This window comes from Microtus oregoni, unplaced genomic scaffold, assembly GCF_018167655.1.
Source record: "Microtus oregoni isolate MIOR12 unplaced genomic scaffold, Mior012 000010F_ref0000083, whole genome shotgun sequence".
Lineage (NCBI taxonomy): Eukaryota > Metazoa > Chordata > Mammalia > Rodentia > Cricetidae > Microtus > Microtus oregoni.
In genome coordinates this window covers 1,254,845-1,273,895 of record NW_024543069.1, presented here as the reverse complement: position 1 = coordinate 1,273,895, position 19,051 = coordinate 1,254,845, and the positions used below count along the sequence as shown (strand labels likewise).

Genomic DNA, 19,051 nt, shown 5'->3' with positions numbered 1-19,051 from the left:
GTTTAATCTTGTATCCTGCTATATTACTGAAGGTGTTTGAGAGTTGTAGAAGTTCCTTTGGTAGACTTTTTGGGGTCACTTATGTAAACTATCATATCAGCAAATACTGCGAGTTTGACTTCTTCTTTTCTGATTTGTATCCCCTTGATCTTCTTTTGCTGTCTTACTGTTCTAGCTAGGACCTCAATTATAGTGAATAGATATGGAGAGAGAGGACAACCTTGTCTTCTTCCTGATTTCAGTGGGATCACTTTGAGTTTCTCTCGAATTAGTTTGATGTTAGCTTGCTATATATTGCCTTTATTATGTTTCGGTATGTTCCTTGTATCTCTGCTCTCTCCAGGATGTTTATCATAAAGGGATGTTGTATTTTGTCAAAAGCTTTTTCAGCCACCTAATGAGGTGATCATGTGATTTTTTTCCAGCTTGTTTATATAGTGACATTGACAGATTTTCATATGTTGAACCCTCCCTGCATCTGTGGGATGAGGCCTACTTGGTCATGGTGGATGATTTTTCTGATGTGTTCTTGGATTCAGTTTGCCAGTATTTTACTGAGAATTTTTGCATCAATGTTCATGAGGAAGAGTGGACTGTAATTCTCTTTCTTAGTAATGTCTTTTTGTGGTATCAGGCTAACTGTAGCCTCATAAAAAGAGTATGGCAATGTTCCTTTTGTTTCTATTGTGTGGAACAATTTGAGGAGTATTGGTATTAGTTCTTTGTAGAATTCCACACTGAAACCATCTGGTCTTGGGCTTTTATTTTTTCCTTTTTCTTTTTGTTTTTTTTAGGTTGGGTGATTTTGATGACTGTTTCTGTTTCCTTAGCAGTTATAGATCTATTTAATTTGCTTATTTGGTCTTTATTTAATTTTGGTAAGTGATATTTATCCAGAAATTTATCCATTTCCTTTGTTTTCCAATTTTGTGGAGTACAGGTTTTCAAAGTATGATCTGATGATTCTCTGGATTTCTTCCATATTGTTATGTCCCTGTTGGAAATTCTCTCTCTGGTTTTTGGTTAGTTTGGATAAAGGTTTGTCTATTTTGTTGATTTTCTTGAAGAAACAACTCTTTGTCTCATTGATTCTTTGCATTGTTTTCTTTGTTTCTGTTTTGTTGATTTCAGCTTTCAATTTATTTCTTGTCATCTAGTCCTTCTGAGTGAGTTTGCTTCTTGTTCTAGAATTTTCAGGTGTTCTGTTAACTCAATAGTGTAGGATTTTTTTCCAAGTTCTTTATGTAGGCATTTAGTACTATGAACTTTCCTTGTTTTGGGGGGGCAGGGTGTTGGGAATTTCTCTGTAGCTTTGGGGCCTGTCCTGGCATTAGCTCTTGTAGACGAGGCTGGCTTCGAACTCTCAAAGATCCACCTGCCTCTGCCTCCCAAATGCTAGGATTAAAGACATTGAACTTTCCTCTTAACACTGCTTTCAGTGTGTCATAAACTTGAGTATGTTGTGTGGTCATTTTCAGTGAATTTTAGGAAGTCTTTGATTTCTTCCTTTATTTCTTCCTTGACCTATTGGTGATTCAGGTGAGCATTGTTTAATTTCCAGGTGTTTGTGGGCTTTCTGCAATTAGTGTTGCTGTTGAATTCTAATTTTAAGCCATGGTGATCCGATAAGATATATGGGTTATTCCAATTTCTTTGTACCTGTGGAGGTTTGCTTTGTTACCTAGTATGTGGTCAATTTTTGAGAAGTTTCCAGGAGGTGCTGAGAAGAACGTATATTCTTTTGTCTTTGAATGAAATGTTCTATAATGTCTGTTAAGTCCATTTGATTCATAACATCTGTTAGTTCCCTTATTTCTCTATTAATTTTCTGTCAGGCAGACCTGTCCAGTGGTGAGCGTGGGGTGTTGAAGTCTCCCACTATTAGTGTGTGGAGTTTAATGTGTGATTTAAGCTTTAGTAGTGTTCTGGGGGGTTTTGCTGTTTGTTTTGTTTGTTTTCCATATGAAGGTGCCCTTGTCTTTGGGACATAGATGTTCTCCCCGTCACTGCCTCACACAGATTCTGTTTGCAGAGAGGGACAAGGGATTAGTCCATGTGGCAATGCTCTACTGAGCATTGTGAATCTCCTTTGTCTGATGTGTGCTGGGGAAGGGTACATACGTGTTTTGTTGATGTTGTAATGTTTTTCTGATTTGCAGTCAGCTTGGCAAGCAGAGCTGACCACAGAGAACCAGAGATAACAGTTTTAACTATTCAGGAAAGATTTTGGGAGTGGAGAGAAGCAGCTGTGTGGCCTGTGGTTCTAAAGAAGCTTGTCTGGTGTTTGTAAAGGTTCTCAACAGGAGGTGTGTGGAAGCTGCGGTGATGACCGGCTTGGCACTGAACTGCCACATCAACAGGAAGTCCCTGTTTGACAGGAAGCACTACTTCTACGCAGACCTTCCTGTAAGTATGCTGTGTGATCTGCCTTCACACGCTCTCAGCACTGGCCAGGCCTGCCTCGGGGATGCGCCACTCGTGTTTTCTGTCCGCCCTCTGTCCACCGCAGCAGGAGGCTCTGTCCAGCCCTAATGAAGGCAGAGGCCCCCCGGTGTTCACTAGATTGGATGTGATTGTCCTGACCGCTGACTCCTTGCTTAGTCTCATGCTTCTGTTGGTTCACTCGTAATTGAACAGGGACCAGGAGAGGCCAGTGCTGTCAGGTCCTCCCAGCCATGGTGTTTGGTGCTAATTGCCTGTTAGGACAAAGGCTAACCCTGTGCTTGGTGCAGCTGTTAGTACCACTGTCGCTTCAGACATTGTGAGAATGTGTCTCTTTTATGTAGAATTTCCTAATAAGGAGGCTAGCTCCTTTGACACATTCTGCCATCTCCCAAGGAGCGAGTAACTGGACAGACAGTAGTAGGCAAGATTGTGAGCCAGTGTGAGCACAAGCAGCAGTAATTAGCTGAGCATCAAACTCAATATTTACTTGCTTTTGCACTAAATTTAGAAAGTTTCTTTTTTAAAGTGGTGCCAGTGTAAATGAGAGACCATTTTTCATGGTGCGTGTTCACTCTGGAACAAAACTGAAATGTTGAATGGGTTCCTGAAAATAATGTGTCATTTAATCAGATGTTCTGATAGGTAAGTATGATTTTGAAAAACAGTAGCAATAAACATTGCCATGCATCATTCTCCTGGAACTGAAGATTTGGAAGAGTTGGGGTTTAGTGGGCATAAACAGACATAAATAAAAAGCAAGGTAAAGAGGACCTGTAGCTCCCCCCACAGCCCCCATTTCTACAAGTTCGGCTATATAAATTGAAAAGAAATGTTTAATTTTTCAGTACTGGGGATGGAATGTAGGGACTTGCATATGCTAGGTGAGTTGTGTACCACTGACTGACATGAAACCCTGGAAATGTTTGGAGTGTAGCCTGGTCCTCCTGGCCTGGGCAGTTCAGCATGTCCAGAACAGGTGGTCACCATGTCGCACAGGGCCTGCATATGACACAGCTCATTTGCTGTGTATCTGAAGCTCAGACTTAGCAAGTGCCTGGTGCTTTGTCCAGCAACCCAAACCAGAATTCAGGGCTATAGGTGGAGACTTGCTATCCGAGTATAGATAAGGAGCTAGCCTTCTGCACGGTTCCCCAGTGTCAGCATCTCCCAGAGCCCTACCCCAGGCCTCCTGCATCAGAAACCTTGAAGCTTGCATTAAACATGCTATGACTTGACATGTCCACTTGTATTACTAAGGCAGTAAAAGTTTTAAAAGTCTTTCACTGGCCTAGTAAGGAGAGGTACCAACTTGGACCAGTGTGACCTGGTGATCACCTGGTTCTATGTATGGCCTTGGATAAGACCCTTGGCCCCCTCTTGCCTGTACTGCATAGGCTCCGGGGATTGAATGAGGACGACGGTGTCCAGCAAGTACTGCGGATGCTGTAGCCATCACTGTTTACCTCCAGTCTTCCATCGTCATGCATGTGTTAGAAGGTAATTCTCCGTTTAGAAGGGACAGGCATCCTCACAACATCCGTCAGTTTGTTGCACTGTGTGCTGTCTGTTCGCAGATTGGGAGCACATTGCAGCACTTTCTGGCTAGAGGGATAAGGGAAGAGCAGCTGACATGACTGCTTACCCGAGAGAGCAGACCCTGAACAAGCTGGTATGCAACGGCCGTTGCTGTAGCCATGCTGCAAGTGGATGACTAGCTGCTTAGCTGGCATTCCCTAATAAGGGGCTCAGCAGGAGCCTGGTAATGCAATGCAGAATCTAGGCTAATGAGCTAAATGAAAACAATAAATTCTTCTCTTAGGGGCCTCCGACAATGAGATTATTGTTACTCTCAAAAATGGCACTCCAGCAAGGAAGATAGGATTCCTCTTGCTAATTGCATCTTTATTGAGGGTGAGAGACTTGGGGTGGGGAATGGGGTAATAGAAAAAGCCAAAAGAAGAAAGGCTAAATTAAGGCAGCAGTGTATAAACTAGGTTTTATTGTTGTTTCCTTGTTTCTCCTGTTCTTTGTGTTTGTTTCAAGTAAACCTTTATGACTTGAAACTAAAAGTTAAGTGAATCCCAGCTTTCAGTTCTGGACTCGTAACTAACCTGTGTACGCTTGTGAGCAGGCAGGTTACCAGATCACCCAGCAGAGGCTCCCTATTGCTACCAACGGACACTTGACGTACAACATCTACATAAGGAAGAAACAGAGTCAGGTGACCACCAAGACAGTGAGGATCAAACAGATCCAGCTGGAGCAGGACAGTGGCAAAAGCCTCCACGATGACCTGAGGTCCCAGACTCTCATTGATTTGAATCGAGCCGGTAGGTTGGGTCTAGCTTACTTCTTCTGGCCCTCTCTGCTCTGGGGTCTTGGGTACTTCTCTTCCCTTCTAGACTTTTCTCTCAAACTAATTGAGAAAGCAGGCACAGGAACTGACTAACAGATCAAAATATCCATGTTGGTATTGGCAGAGCTAATGAGCTAGCACAGCCTGAACCGTGCTCGCTGCTAGGCTTGCCAATTACACACCCCTGACCTCAGACAGACCCATCTGCCTTGTCACGGCCCACAGCTGGATATCCTCAAGTAGACATTGGAAGAAATGAACCAGGGTTACAAATTGACAGAAGTGCGGGAAGGGGGCACGGGTTTGCTTTGAGGGTTGTGCATTAACGCCACGTTTTCCTTAGCTGATGAGTTTGTGACTCGCCTCTCTTTGGTAGGAGTTGGCCTGCTCGAAGTGGTCCTGGAGCCTGACCTGTGCTGTGGGGAAGAGGCAGCCGTGGCTGTCAGGGAACTGCAGCTGATCCTTCAAGCCCTGGGGACCAGCCAGGCAAACATGGCAGGTAGAGCTTGGGTGGACAGTAGCCCTGCTCGGCATCATCCCTCCCTCTGCTTCTGGCACATTCTGTATTTAGCCTTTTGTACCTCACTTCTTTTCACCCTTAAAATTTCCCCTGCGCTCCTTCTGTGAGCCCCAGTCAAAGCTCAACACAAACAGCACTGCATTCACTTTGAGCCAGAGAATGGGAGAGAGGGAGTCAGGAGGCAAGATTGACCTCCTGCCAGTTTGTTAGATGAGAGCTGTGGGGTTCATGAGGTGTGTTCAGTTCAGACCTTTCAGAAGAGAGCATTGCTCATGAATAATAATTCCTATTTTGTGAGTTCTGTGCATAGGCAGTTGTTATTCTGGGAAGATCTAGTTTTTACGAAATTATCATCCATCTTGGACGGTGAACTCCCCTGATTTGATTATTACCCACTATGCCTATGTATGTGGATGCTGATAGTGAAATATCAAACTGTTTCCCCTTCATTTGTACAATTAAAATATCTTTAGTCCTGGCACCCAGGAGGCAGAGGCAGGCAGTTAGACCTCTGATCTACAAAGAGAGTCTGAGGCCAGTCAGGGCCAAACAGTGAGACCCTGTCTCAAGAAACAACAATAATAACCCAATAATTTTTAAAACGGAGTAAAGATTTTTATGTGTGTGCAGGTAAAGCCTTTTTTTTTTCCTGTAAATGAATATTGTGATGATCCCAGCCTAGAGATGCAGCTCAGAGAGTGGTTACCTGGATGTTTAAAGCCCTCAAGTCCCCGAGAGTGAACCACATCCAGTTTCCCCTTTCCAGAGGCTGTGTAAAGACGCCCCCGCCCTTGGCGCCCTCCCGGACAGAGTGTACTCTGCGTTTAGTCTTGTTTCCGTAGCATGCACATTAAAGCGGCTGCAGTGTGCACCTAGTGAGCACCTTTCGTGCTGACGCTCATCTCCTGTTGGACTGTAATACGCTGCACACCATTATCACATCACACAACGTGTTTGCATGTTACAGAGGGCTTCTCAGTTCTTAATGCCATGCTTGTCAAATAGGACATCTTACAAATGGTGAATTGTAACCCAAGAGTCTTGCAGCGAGTGAGACCTGGTGACCAAGCTTGCTTATTTGCTCTCGTCCTTAAAGGCTGGAGTAGAGTGGCAGAAAGGTTAGCTGCCTGCATGTGTCTTTTATAGAACAAGACATGTTGGAATAAGGGGACTGTCTGTTTTCCATTCATCACTCATGCTGCTTATCCCAACAGTACATAAATGAAATATGGGCAGGTTGGATGGTTAGCCATCAATGTGCTAAGCGTTCATTCTGTATCATGTTTTTAAAGTTTCTAGATAGTCTCAAAATCACTGCCTCCTGCAGACCTATGGAGTAAGGAATAGGCTACCTGTTAGCTGGGGGAAGAGTCCCCTCTGAGTCATCACAGGAGGACAACTACACCAGCAAGAGCCCTTGAGTCAGTGGTAGTGGAGCAGGGTCACTGAATCTCTTTTGTTGTGCACTTTCTGTTTCTTTTTGACATAAATCCAGCAGCTTTGCTTCCAGCACAGCAGCCAAGAAGCTCGAGTTGTTCTGAAGAGCACTGAGGGCTGCCTGGAGGGTTCAGGAGTCTAAATTCTCGGCCATTAGCATTTTCAGCCCAAGTGTCTTTGCTCATTTTTTCATGCCGCCACTGTGAGATGGTCATGCCAGCTCTGGAAGCTGCAGCCCTGGAGGCTGCAGCACTGGGGGCTGCAGCACTGGAGGCTGCACTTGGGTCTGAAGGCTGTCTTGAAGAGGTGCCACTGGAGACCTGTAGACGTGGTACTTATACTGAAGCATGTAGTGTTCTGGGCTCCATTTAGTGAGTTCCTGGTAGTTTCGCTAGTAAGCATGCACCACCGTAGCCCAGTGTCTGAGCCATTGCCTTCTCATGTTCAGCGTGTTGCTACTGTCAAAAGAGATCTCCAAAGCTACGCGCTGATCTGAATGGGAAGAGAAGTAGACCTACTAAGTAGTTGGACAGTGATTCTATCTACCAGTTGATAAGTTTAGTATGTGCTTATTTATTAAAACAGTTTATCCTGTAACTTAAACACTGTGGTATTCCTGGGGGGTGGTGGTATGGCTGTGTACAGGTAAGGAGACTGTGGACAGGCTGTTAGTCCAGGACTCATTAGAGCCCAAGTGCGTCTCCTTTGTTTATCCATGGTGCTTTCCCAGTGTGGCCGTACAGCATCATGCTGCCGGATCCCTGCATGGATGTGGACAGAGAGCCTGGATCTGAGTTAGAATCCAAACCTATGGCTTCTCGCAATAGAAACCTGGACATATTACTTCATTTCTTTGAGTCTTACTTTCTACACCTTTAAAAGTCATTCTCAAATAGTTGTATGGAAAGAGAGAAACAGAAGAGAAAAGCAAGCCGGAGTCTTGGGTGGTGGGGAGGAGTGACTTCGTAGGAGCAGGTCTGGGCTCTGGTGGGGCCGTGATCTGAAAGGACCCAGGGAATGTCCTTGTCATTGCCACTCTGTTACAGAGGGTGGGTGTAACGACAGCTGTGACAAAAGCCGCTGTGTGGGGGCCGCACCTTCAACAGCAGTAAGTAGGCTGCTTTTACAGAGTTTGCACTCACCTGGATGGATGTGTTCTGTGAGTTATTGGCAATAAAATTTGATCCCATTTGGCCAGGGATGCAGTCAGTGGTAAGATACCTGTTTAGCATGTGTGAGACCTATTCCAGCACTGCAGACGGGTTTTAAATCAGCCCTGCCTGCATTCTCTTCTCAGTTCTGGGATTGCTCAGCAGCCAGAAAGACTGGCCGTCCTCACAGACCTCCCTCTTCAGGCCTCAGATCCCCATTGTTTGTGGAAAGAGTTTTGTATCGCAGTGTTTTGCTCTTGTTCAGATGTATTTCAAAGGAAGACGTAACTGCTCTGTCACTGTGCTCAGTGGTCCAGTTTGTAGTTTAGCTGTTACAGCTGTCTACTCCAAGAAGACAGAGATTGAGCGTGATGACATCCTTATGTGGGAATGGAGGCCCCTCAGTGGGACAGAATGCAGAGCCAAACCTGACTGCTAAGGCTTTCATGCACTTGGGGTAATTTAACTTAATTTGTTTAAAAGGCATTTTGTCTTCACGAGGCAGAGTGTCTTTTGTTAAGGTCTGATACTATACCTGAATCCAGACTAGTGAACTCTCTTTCAACACGGCAGGATACTAAGTGATTCTCCTCAGACATTTATGTAGTGTGGTATTCTCTGGGAGAGACGAAAATTCATGCCTTTATTCCTCTTCCAAATTAGAATTCTAAATCATGAAAGAGAGTATCATCTTTAAAAGTGAGTAGTAATTCAAGGTCCCCTAGTGCAGAAGCGGTTTGGTCGTGCAGAGTTCGGCTACTTGGGCAGTTTTCCTTTGAGCTTAATGGGTCTTTTGCGTGGTTCCAAATGTATATTATATTAGTTCCAGTCAGACAGGCTTGTAGATTTACCAGGAACCAGCGTGACACAGAAACCAATCCGTTTGCTTATTGCTCAGGAAAATACCAGTGTGTTGGAATTCATCATTCAGTGGGGTTTAATTCATTGGACAGTAACAGTGGGTCAGACCCAGCCCTAAATTCTGAAAAAGTTCTTGTCCCTGCCTTGAGGATGTGACCCTTGGGAGGAGTAAGGAGGAATTACATTAACAAGCAAAACAAAGATAGTTATTATAGTTATTTTAAGGCTGTAAATGAAGCTCAGTGCCAGAACAACTTGAAAAGTGACAATATTGCTTCTAAAGGCCACTCAGTGGAGCTGATGTTTAGTTAAGAAATAAAGAACAACTCAAGGCCTATGCAGCCTAGAACTGGTGGTGGTGAGCATTCTAGAAACAGCTTAGGCAAAGAGCCTGGCAGAAAGAGGAGCTCAGAAAGTACCCCTGAGGTTACAAGGTGACAGACTGCAGATGACAGCCAGAAAGGTAAGCAGAGGACACTTTGGCAGTAGTCAGAAGTGCACACTTCCAGGGGATGTGGGATTTATTGATGCTTTTAATTGTTTTAATATGTTTTTGTTGTGGAATATTTGGGAAATAAATTTATCTAGCCCATCATCAGGTTTAAAGGATTAATATCTTCAAAACCTTACGTAAGAGCTAGGACCAGTGACACACACCTCTAGTCCTAGCTACATAGGAGGTTGTTGTAGGAAGATGGTGAATTCAAGGCTTGCCAGGGCTCCATAGTGAGACTCTGTCTCAAAAGATAAATAAGAGCAACACGTGTCTTCCCATCTTGTAAGTATTGCACATAAAATTGGAGAATAGAACTTGAGCTTTGCCTTGTAAGATAGAAAATGTGATTATTTCTGTCTTCAGAGTCTTTGTATCTGTTTTGGGATGTGCCTCTCTCTCTCTCCCCACAAATCACCTGCTCCTTTAGGGTCGTGTCTCCTGAGCCATGGGGCTTTCCAGGGCAGAGGAGGCCCCATGAGGATGTGGCCAACTCTCCTCTCACCCCTCCACCCATCCACCACAGTCTGTCTGCTTCAGCAAATCCTCATGGCAACCAGGGAGGCTTCAGATTCCTGTTTATAGAAGGAAAATCATTACAGTGCCTGAGAAAGGAGGGGGCAGCTCAGGTTTCAGCTCCAGCCCTTGAGCTGTAAATTCTCAAGGACTGTCTTATAAATCTCCTGAAAACACACGGAGAGCACTGGAGGGCTTCACATAATCATTCTTGAGGCTTCCCCCAAACTCAGCTCAGATGCTTTAGAAATAACCATAGAGTGAAACTGAAGAACGAACCTCTATTTTAATAACCTTGTTCTCAACTAGCACACAGGCACTAGATAGATCCTTCCAGCTTGAGCGTCGCAAATGTCTGTGTGTGCACAAGAAGAAGCATATTTACACACTCCTCAGGACTCTGGCTGGCCGTGAGTGGCAGTGGAAGCGGCCTTGTGTTTCAGAACCAATTATGCTCTCTACATAGGTTGTTCTAACCAGACAGAAAATCAAGGGAGAGACTACGTACCTTGATATCTCCAGGCCCTACAAACCATATTGCTTCAAATAATTTCTACAGGTTTTGTTTTTTTTCTTTCTAGAGGGTCAGCTGAGAGTAGACGCCAATATATCCGTACATCATCCCGGGGAACCTCTGGGTGTCCGGACAGAAGTGAAGAATCTCAACAGCCTCAGATTCTTGGCCAAAGCCATAGGTGAATGTCAACTCTGACTCTGCTGTGTCCCTGTGTGTATCGGTCACCGTGCTGTAGTGGACACCTGAGGCTGCTGCAGCGATGCTAGTTCTCATAGCTCTGTTCCAGGTCGTGGTCCAGCCAGACCTGCCTCTGCACATGCCTGCAGCTCCAGAAACTGTCAGGTTAGCAGGAGCAAAGATCTGAGACGGCCTCAGTCACGTGGGCCCTGTGACGTCCCCTGTGACTTGGGCTTCTCCAGCCCACGTGGTCTTTTGTCCTTCCCTTGTCTAGCCCAGGCTTTTGTGTTTGCCAGTGGAGGGTCCCAGAAGGGTGGAGGCCTAAGCCTCAAAGTTCACGTGAGTCCTCAGTTCTGGAACCCAACTCACAGTGTCACTTCCGACACATTTCTTTCAAAGCATCTTGAATTCAAGCCAGACCCAAGGAAAGGAAATAGATTCCACCTGCTTTGAGAGGATTTATAAAATATGGTAATTGTGTTCTACCACGTATCATGTGCTTTATGATGTCAGGTTCATTCTTTAGATTGAATATAGTCTATTTAGTTAATATGTTTCTACTTTTTACCATTTTCGGCTAATAGATTGCATGTGCCTGTACAGTCAAGGTTGGGTTTCGCGGGGCATACAGTGAGCATTTCATTGATGACGAATGTACGGTAGTAGCTAATGTAGAGCAGGCTAGCTCTATGGTCAGTCCCACAGAAGCTAGAGACAGTCCGAGAGGAGGACAACTCAGGAGACTCAGAGTAGATTTTAAAGCCAGAGATATCCCTAGAGGAGGGAGGGGTAACTTAAAAGCCAACCCTGTCTGGAGTATACAGGCAACAAGCCTGCTGAAGGTGTCGCCTTCACACTGCTGAAACCAAGGTGCTCAGTGGACACTGGTCTCTGGGGCACAGCATTGATGTGTTCAGAAGAGGTTATTCTCACCTGTCTAAATCTTGTGTCCCAAACCTGAAATGATTAGCTAGCCTTAATGAAGACACTTGAAGGGACATATTTTTAGAGAGAAGGTATTCAAATGGTTCAAAGATTACTCATGGAACAGCAGGATAAGGGTAAGGAATGACATAGTCCACTCTCTGAAGCCACCAAAGAAGTAAGGGGAGAGGCTTGTGCTTGCAGCCTGTGTCTGAAGGAGCTGGGAGCAAGTAGGGTGAAGTTTGCCTTTAGCCTGGGCATGCGTGTTGAGGGCTGCACTGATGTACAAGGTGGTGAGTGACCAACCCAAGGCCAGAACCGCACACACAGGAGCCCTTGGTATTTTTTAGCTATCCCTAACTTTTTTTGTTATATGAAGTGCCCTCGGGAGCAATAGTCAGAATTCTACCTGTGTTCAAACAAAGCCTAGCAGAACCAAAGCTTTCCACGATGGGCCTAATTCTTCGAGCCTACAGTTTTCCCACCAGGTTTTTTCAAATCATGGTGGTCCTTTTAGCCATCATTTCATGTCAATCAAGGAGAACATCTGGGTAAGAGAGGTGGAATAAAAATGAAGTGTGGATTTAAGCAGGGAACACGGGGTTGGGAGGTTGGGAGGGCTTACTTTTGCAAAGGAGCCTAGCAGCTAGACTGTGTCTCAGTCCTGTTGAACTGTGTTGATTGGCACAGTCTGTTTAGTCTGTTGGGTAGTGAGGGCATGTGTTACGGAGCAGTGGTCACAGATATTCTGAAAATAAAATGAAAATTATTCTCTTTCCAAAAATACACATACATTTCAATCCATATTCTGTGTATAAATTTTGAAGGTTATCAGAGTTCCTTGTGACCCATCTGCTAGTCCCAGGATAAGGAATTCTAATAGGTCGCTGTCCCGGAGCAGCAGTCACGAGACCTACACTGCAGTCCCCACCCTTCTACCAAGGGCTGTAGCTGTGCTAGGTTGTTAATCTCTCTGAGCTGAAGTGTCTGAAAAAGAGAGAGGAGGGAAGAGATGACCTTCTAAGGCCCTTCCTAGTTGTGAGAAGAAAATACAGCCCACAAGGGAAGGATCATCATAAGCAATCTCCTTGACTTTTTCCCCTTTAACTTAAGGCTTGAGGATGGTTTCTATGTATTACTTGAATGGATAAAGGGGATTCACAATTATACTAACTTGCTGGGTTTTTTTTTTTTTAATAGACTATGAAATTCAGAGACAAATCACTGAACTTGAGAATGGAGGTGAAGTTCTAAATGAAACTCGTTCCTTTGATTATAAGCTGGGGTGAGTTTGTATTGACAAGTTCTAAATGAAACTCGTTCCTTTGATTATAATCTGGGGTGAGTCTGTATTGATAAACCTCTTGCCACAGCTTGGGGACTGGGGCTCAGCCATGGACTAGGAACTGGTCGTGTAAGAAAGGTCTAGCTTCTCTGTAGCCATAAGAGAGGAGACCACTGCACCCTGTAGGATGAAACCTGGTCTTCTGGGACCATAGAGTTCAGCTGACCCAAGCTTACACAGAAGTGCTTAGACTTAGGCCCCAGGCTTCCCTTTGCATCTGTGAGACTTCTCATAGCCTAAGCTTGATGTAGAAAACAGCTAAGAGATGGTTGTAGGGACGCTTGATCAGTTATACTTCTGTTCCCATGGTAAAGCACTGTGATCAAAAGCAGCCTGTGGAAGAAAGAGTTTACTTTGGCTTGTGGTTCCAAAGGCAGTACCCATATCGGCAAGGGAGGCAGAACCGTAAGTGACTGGAGCAGGAAACCATGAGATCAAACCTTCAACCACAAACACGAACCGAAGAGAGTAAATTGGAAGTGGGGCAGAGCTGTGAACCACAAGGACAGGCTTCCTTCAGCAAGACTGCATGACCCCCGAACCAGCACTGCCAGCTGGGGACCAAGTGTTCAAGTTCCAGAGCCCCTGGGGACATTTTTCATTCAAACCAACACATATACTCTTTCCATGGTTGTTTAGATAACTTGCGCCCTAATTTTTCTCAGTCTGAATTTTAAAATTTTGTACTTTAAGTAAAATACCACAGAATGCTCGAAAGTCGATAGAGGTTGTGTGGAAGCTGGCTGAGGATGGGTTCGCAATAGAGTGTGTGTGCTCAGTCCCTGTCTACACAGACACAATATATTGATTTTTCTAAGCATTTTTCTTTATCTGTGTAAAATGGGAGAGCCCTAGGAATTAGAAGGCCCATTCCATAGAATCCCATGGAAAACTGAAGAGCTTGAATTTGCCTGTGATTAACTGAGGAAACCCTATGCCAGGCAGCTGTTACTATAACGAATGTGAGTTTTGCTCATGACTTCAGAGGTTTCAGACTGATTGATTTGGCCTGTGGTGGCACATCATGTCCCAAGCACATGGTTGGGCTAAACTCCTTACCTCATTGCCAGTGTGCTGGCCAGTCTCAATTGCTAGCCTGACCAGATTAGTGAAGCATTGGGTGTGTCTAATGTGTTTCCAGGGACCATTAGACCCTTAGACCCTAGCCTGATGAATGATGAATCCCCTCATGGAGTCGTATGATGGCATTATTAGGAGGTTGGGCCTGGTAGGAGGACTAGGTCTCTGGGCGCATGGGCTTGGGTATATATCTTACTCTGTCTGTTCTTGTATTTCCATTTTTTGTTTGCTTTGCCATACCTTTCCACCATGATGGACTAATACTTTTGAAACTAAAAACTAAATAAGTACGTGTTTTCCCTTCTGAGTTGTTTCTACCAAGTATTTGGTAAGCATGAAGAAGGTAAGCACACTAGGAAACAAAATCAGGAGGGACCAGCGTTCTGTCTCCTCTGAGGGCATATTCTAATGGCCCAAAGGCCTTCCATTGGGCCATCTCTTTCTGACACTTCTAAGGTTTCTACCTCTTCTTAATAGGACCAGGCCTTTAACCCCAGGCTTTGTGGTGAATGCTTGCCCTCCAGCCCATAGAGCATCTTGTAGCCAGTGTTGCATGCAGGGTTGGCTTAGTGCTGCCTTTCTGACTGTTGCAGGTGCACCGTGCCAATGAGAGACAAAGAAGGCAAACAAGACTACAGGTGATTATTCCTCATGCACAATACGACAGATATTTGGGAGTGCATTTGAAATCCATTGGAAGGTCAGCATGATGATGCTGGAGAATGTGGGAACTACTTGTGTTTATATGATAGAGACAAGATTTCTTATTCAATGTGATATACTTGTTTTTATATGATAGAGATCAAGATTTCTTATTCAATGTTACATACTTGTGTTTATATGATAGAGACAAGATTTCTTATTCAATGTTACATACTTGTTTTATATGATAGAGACAAAATTTCTTATTCGATGTGATATGTAAACTAGGAGAAGTGATATTTTCTTGACTTGGTAGGTGCAGAGTTCCTTGTTTAATTGCTGGGAGAGATCTGCTCACAGACTTCTGTAACAACGATACTGTTGTTTAACTAAGAGGTTGCAGGTGAGGGAGGGTCTAGGCTTTCATTTGTTAGTAATTCTGGAATCTACTGAAATGCTTTAGAAGCATATGAAAAAGAGATCGGCCTGTCAGTGGAGGGTTCCCTCAAACCTCAGATGATTCTATTTCATTGCCAAGATAAGCAAATTAGGGGCCACTAGTTCATCCGTAGAATACTCACCTATCATGTAAGAGGTTCTGGGTTCCATTCTTAAACCCGAGGGACTGTTATATAACAGAAGGCTTTCACTTAAATCAATAACCATAGACTTAAGATAGATGGAACCTTTTGCTCTTTCTCATAGTTTAGCAGATTACAAAGCTGTTGTTCCTTTGTGAAGCCTGGTATACCGTCACTGCCACACTATCATTGCCTGCCATTTTCCTATGGTGATCTCCTAGGTCCACACTTTCCCACAGTACTTTCTTTACTCTCCCTGTTACTGCTCCCTTTTAACTCAGCCAATGGCTTCTACTAGAGCCCCCAAGTTAGTTAGACAGCAGCAAGTCTCCAGAAGCTTCCCTCTTGAGTTTGTCCTGGCTTTCAGAGGACTGACTAGCCCATAGCTAAGGCTTGGTACTGCATTGAGGAATTACCTGCGCCTCTAATCCTCCCTGCATTTATGAAACCCTGCCCCGCCTTTCATAAGTGCTTTGGCTCTGGACAGAGAGAAAGCAGTGCTGGAGCAGAATGAAGGAGGATTTTCCTTTTGTAAGATGAACGCAGTACTGTCGTCCATCTGATTATTAACCTGTCTTTTAGGGCAGCGATGAATGGGAAGTGACATTCTCATGTATTTCTCCCCAGTCTCCGGTCACTCAGTGTGGTTTGCTGCATCAGTGAACCAGTATTGCTGCTTATTAGTCACCGGAGTCATAGTTTACACTGGGCCTCATTCACTCTCAGCTGTCCGTTCTGTGGGTCTGGCATTTGTCTATGGCATAAACTCACCATTGCACAGGTTCCCTCCTCTGATAGACTCCCAGGATTTCTCTCTTCACCCTCTTCCCTCCCCACTGGCTTCCACAGTTCACTTAGGCAACATCCATTCTGTTCTCCTACTTCTCAAGAGGGGAAGAGCCCTCTATTCCTCTTTAGCTTTTAATTCGTTGTATAAGTACTGCTAAAAATAGAAAATTTAAAGTAGGGAAGTCATGTGTCTTCCTCACAAGGAATTGCTCTCATTTGTCCTTCAGTTTCCAGGCCGACACTTTCCTCACTAGGATAAGCCAGAATGTGGCTTGGTTCCAGGTCACCCTTTCACCTGTCTTTTTGCCATCATGGTGGAGGGTGGGTTTGCTGTGCAGTTTTCACTGGGACGTTCGGAGACCTTTGCAAGTGTTCTGACTTTGTACCTAGGCACAGAAGCACTCCCATCGTTGCTGGATTTGTGGTTCTCATCAATCCAGTCGTCCAGAATCAGATCCATCTGTTCTCCTTGTTAGGTTTATGCCAGAGCCTAACCTGCCCCCCTTAGTGCTCTACGATGCCACATCGCTGCCTTCAGATGCAGACTCTCAGCAGGTGATCAATATCGACCAGCTTCGGAACATGCTCCCGGAGCTCCCCAGTGCAACCAGAGAGAGGCTTGTCCAGCAGTATGGGATGCTGCCAGAGCACAGCTTCACATTGCTGGTAAGTGTCCATTGGGTTTGACATCGACCCTGCGCCGCAGACTGGGAAGGTCCTCCACACAGCCCCTCACCTGCTGCCCACAGGAGCCTGGAGACTCGGAAGCTGGCTCAAGTGTGGGGATGAGTGTGTCTGCAGGATGAAAAAAATCAGTGTTCAAGGTCTCTAGATGTCTTAGTAGTGTTGATCCATAACAGGATGTTAGGTTCCCAAGAGCCAGAAAACATTTATCCTGCACGAAATGTTGCAAACCAGTGAACATCTCTGTCCTGGGAAGCTAGGGGATGCCTGGCCATCTGAGAATCTGATACCTGTGAGGTAGCCTAGGGGTTTTCCATCCTTTCAGGACTCTTGAGACTCTGTGGATGTCTTTGTCATAGCAACAGCAAGGTGACACAGCCTCAGCGGGGGTGGCGTTCTGTCACGGCTGTCTTGTCAGCAGGAGAAACCGGGAAGCCGCTTTGTTGGTGTTGAGACAGGGCATCATGGAATCTATCTAGATGGCCTTGACCTCCTGTCATCTTCCAGAGCAACAAAACCTGTAGAAACTGGATTCTTGCTTTTTAAATGATCCAGTAATAAGTATATGGGATATCGGAATACATATATACATTAGAATATATATGTGATGTATATTTATATATTTAATAACCACAGTATAGTGGTTTATAGTACACTAGGCAATCTACTCCTGGCTGAGTTGTCCCAGTTGGCCACTGAAATGTGTCTGCCTCACTTTGCTGAAATAAGCTCTGTGTGCCTTAGTCTTCCCCAGGCCAAAACCCAGCAGGCCAGAGTGAGTGTTGTTAAGGACAGTAGCAGGTGGGTGGATCTGTTTGAATGGTTCATGAACCTGTTTAGGGAAAACTAACTCTCCAGGATAGCAGGCATTGGGTGGGGGACAAAATCGTTCACCCTTTCACCCCTTCAGAGTGTGTACATTTATTCCTGACATCATGGCTGCCAGCTCCCTGGGAGACTGCAGTAGATGAGCAGAGCGTAGGAGCCACAGGAGACGGTGAACAAGATGTTGGAACTTTCTTAGTACCTTTAAGGCAGAATATTTGTAGATGGAAGATAATGCATTAGGTGACTTATAAAACAAAAAGAGGAAAGGGCCTGTCCTTGAGATTTCCAGAATGAATAAGAATCCGAGATTGGAACAGAGAATGATTCCGACAAATTGTTTCCCGAAATTAGGCAGCCTGAGCCCTTTATGACTCCATAATCGCAGGAAGCTGAGTCACTCATAACATTCCCGAAAATGATATGTTCATATTTTTCTGCCTTCATCAGAAACACAACAGATTGCTGAGGAGGGCAGATGCACAAATCTAATGAACCATCTTTCAATTTAAAGAGTGCCCAGGAGTATTCATTAAATAAATGGCAGCGGTAGAGGTGCTCTCGGGCCTTCCACGCCAGCTCAGCGCCGTTGGGCTTCTTATTTAATTATTAGTGCATGCACACACCACCCACACACACTCCCCACAAGTAAAACCTTCAAAATCTAACTCGCTTCTAATTCATCGTGCTGTTTTCCTGTGCAGCAAACACTGAATTGTGTTTTGTTAGTATCATCTCTGACATTTACAGAACTTTTGCTAATATACCTTAGCATCTGCTGTCTTACCAAGCACATAGTATGCCTCGTTGCCTGGACAGACAGATGGTTGAATGAATGGGATTGTATTGCATGTGAAATCCCTAGAGAAGTAGTGTTCCTGGCAGTTCCCTCTGACAGCCCAGCAAAACCGTGGACTGTGTGTGTCACTACATCTCTGGCGAGAAGACACAAGTGATGGCTTTGGCCATGTCACGTCTCAGACGCGTAGTTCCAGCTTTGCTTCACTAGATTATCCTGAGTCTGGGTTTTCTCTCCTAGACTGTCCTGAGACGCGTAGTTCCAGCTTTGCTTCACTAGATTATCCTGAGTCTGGGTTTTCTCTCCTAGACTGTCCTGAGACGCGTAGTTCCAGCTTTGCTTCACTAGATTATCCTGAGTCTGGGTTTTCTCTCCTAGACTGTCCTGAGACGCGTAGTTCCAGCTTTGCTTCACTAGATTATCCTGAGTCTGGGTTTTCTCTCCTAGACTGTCCTGAGACGCGTAGTTCCAGCTTTGCTTCACTAGATTATCCTGAGTCTGGGTTTTCTCTCCTAGACTGTCCTGAGACGCGTAGTTCCAGCTTTGTTTCACTAGATTATCCTGAGTCTGGGTTTTCTCTCCTAGACTGTCCTGAGCATCCCTTCTCAAAAGGAAACCTGTGTGCTGATTTTCTCTACCCACATCCGAATCTTGACCCACTGAAGACTTCAAGTTACTTAGCTGACCTTCTTCCCTATCCTAGTCAAATTGACTTACTTTCTAATCTCATTTGTCAAGATTAATGTAGAAATGTGGAGCTGAGACCCAGGGATTAGGGTTATGGAAACCAGAGATCCTGAAGACCCACTAGAATTAGTAGAATTCTAGTAGAATTAGTATAATTCTAGTAGATCTACTAGAATTATACGCATGTTCTATTTTTTCCCCTAAAATGTTCTGGGCTGATTT

General features: G+C 44.8%; 1 protein-coding gene across 3 annotated transcripts in view; it reads left to right on the top strand.

Annotated features, from left to right (window-relative positions):
- Gatb (glutamyl-tRNA amidotransferase subunit B) overlaps nucleotides 1-19,051 on the top strand; it is a 67,455-nt gene that overhangs the window by 24,109 nt on the left and 24,295 nt on the right. For 2 of the 3 annotated variants that reach the window (XM_041659422.1, XM_041659423.1), the window contains exons 3-9: nucleotides 2,293-2,406; nucleotides 4,577-4,775; nucleotides 5,178-5,300; nucleotides 10,361-10,474; nucleotides 12,598-12,682; nucleotides 14,416-14,460; nucleotides 16,311-16,500. In XM_041659422.1, the coding sequence (XP_041515356.1) occupies nucleotides 2,293-2,406; nucleotides 4,577-4,775; nucleotides 5,178-5,300; nucleotides 10,361-10,474; nucleotides 12,598-12,682; nucleotides 14,416-14,460; nucleotides 16,311-16,500 (870 nt within the window). The remainder of the gene's footprint in view (nucleotides 1-2,292; nucleotides 2,407-4,576; nucleotides 4,776-5,177; nucleotides 5,301-10,360; nucleotides 10,475-12,597; nucleotides 12,683-14,415; nucleotides 14,461-16,310; nucleotides 16,501-19,051) is intronic. The other variant, XM_041659424.1, reaches the window with a different exon arrangement.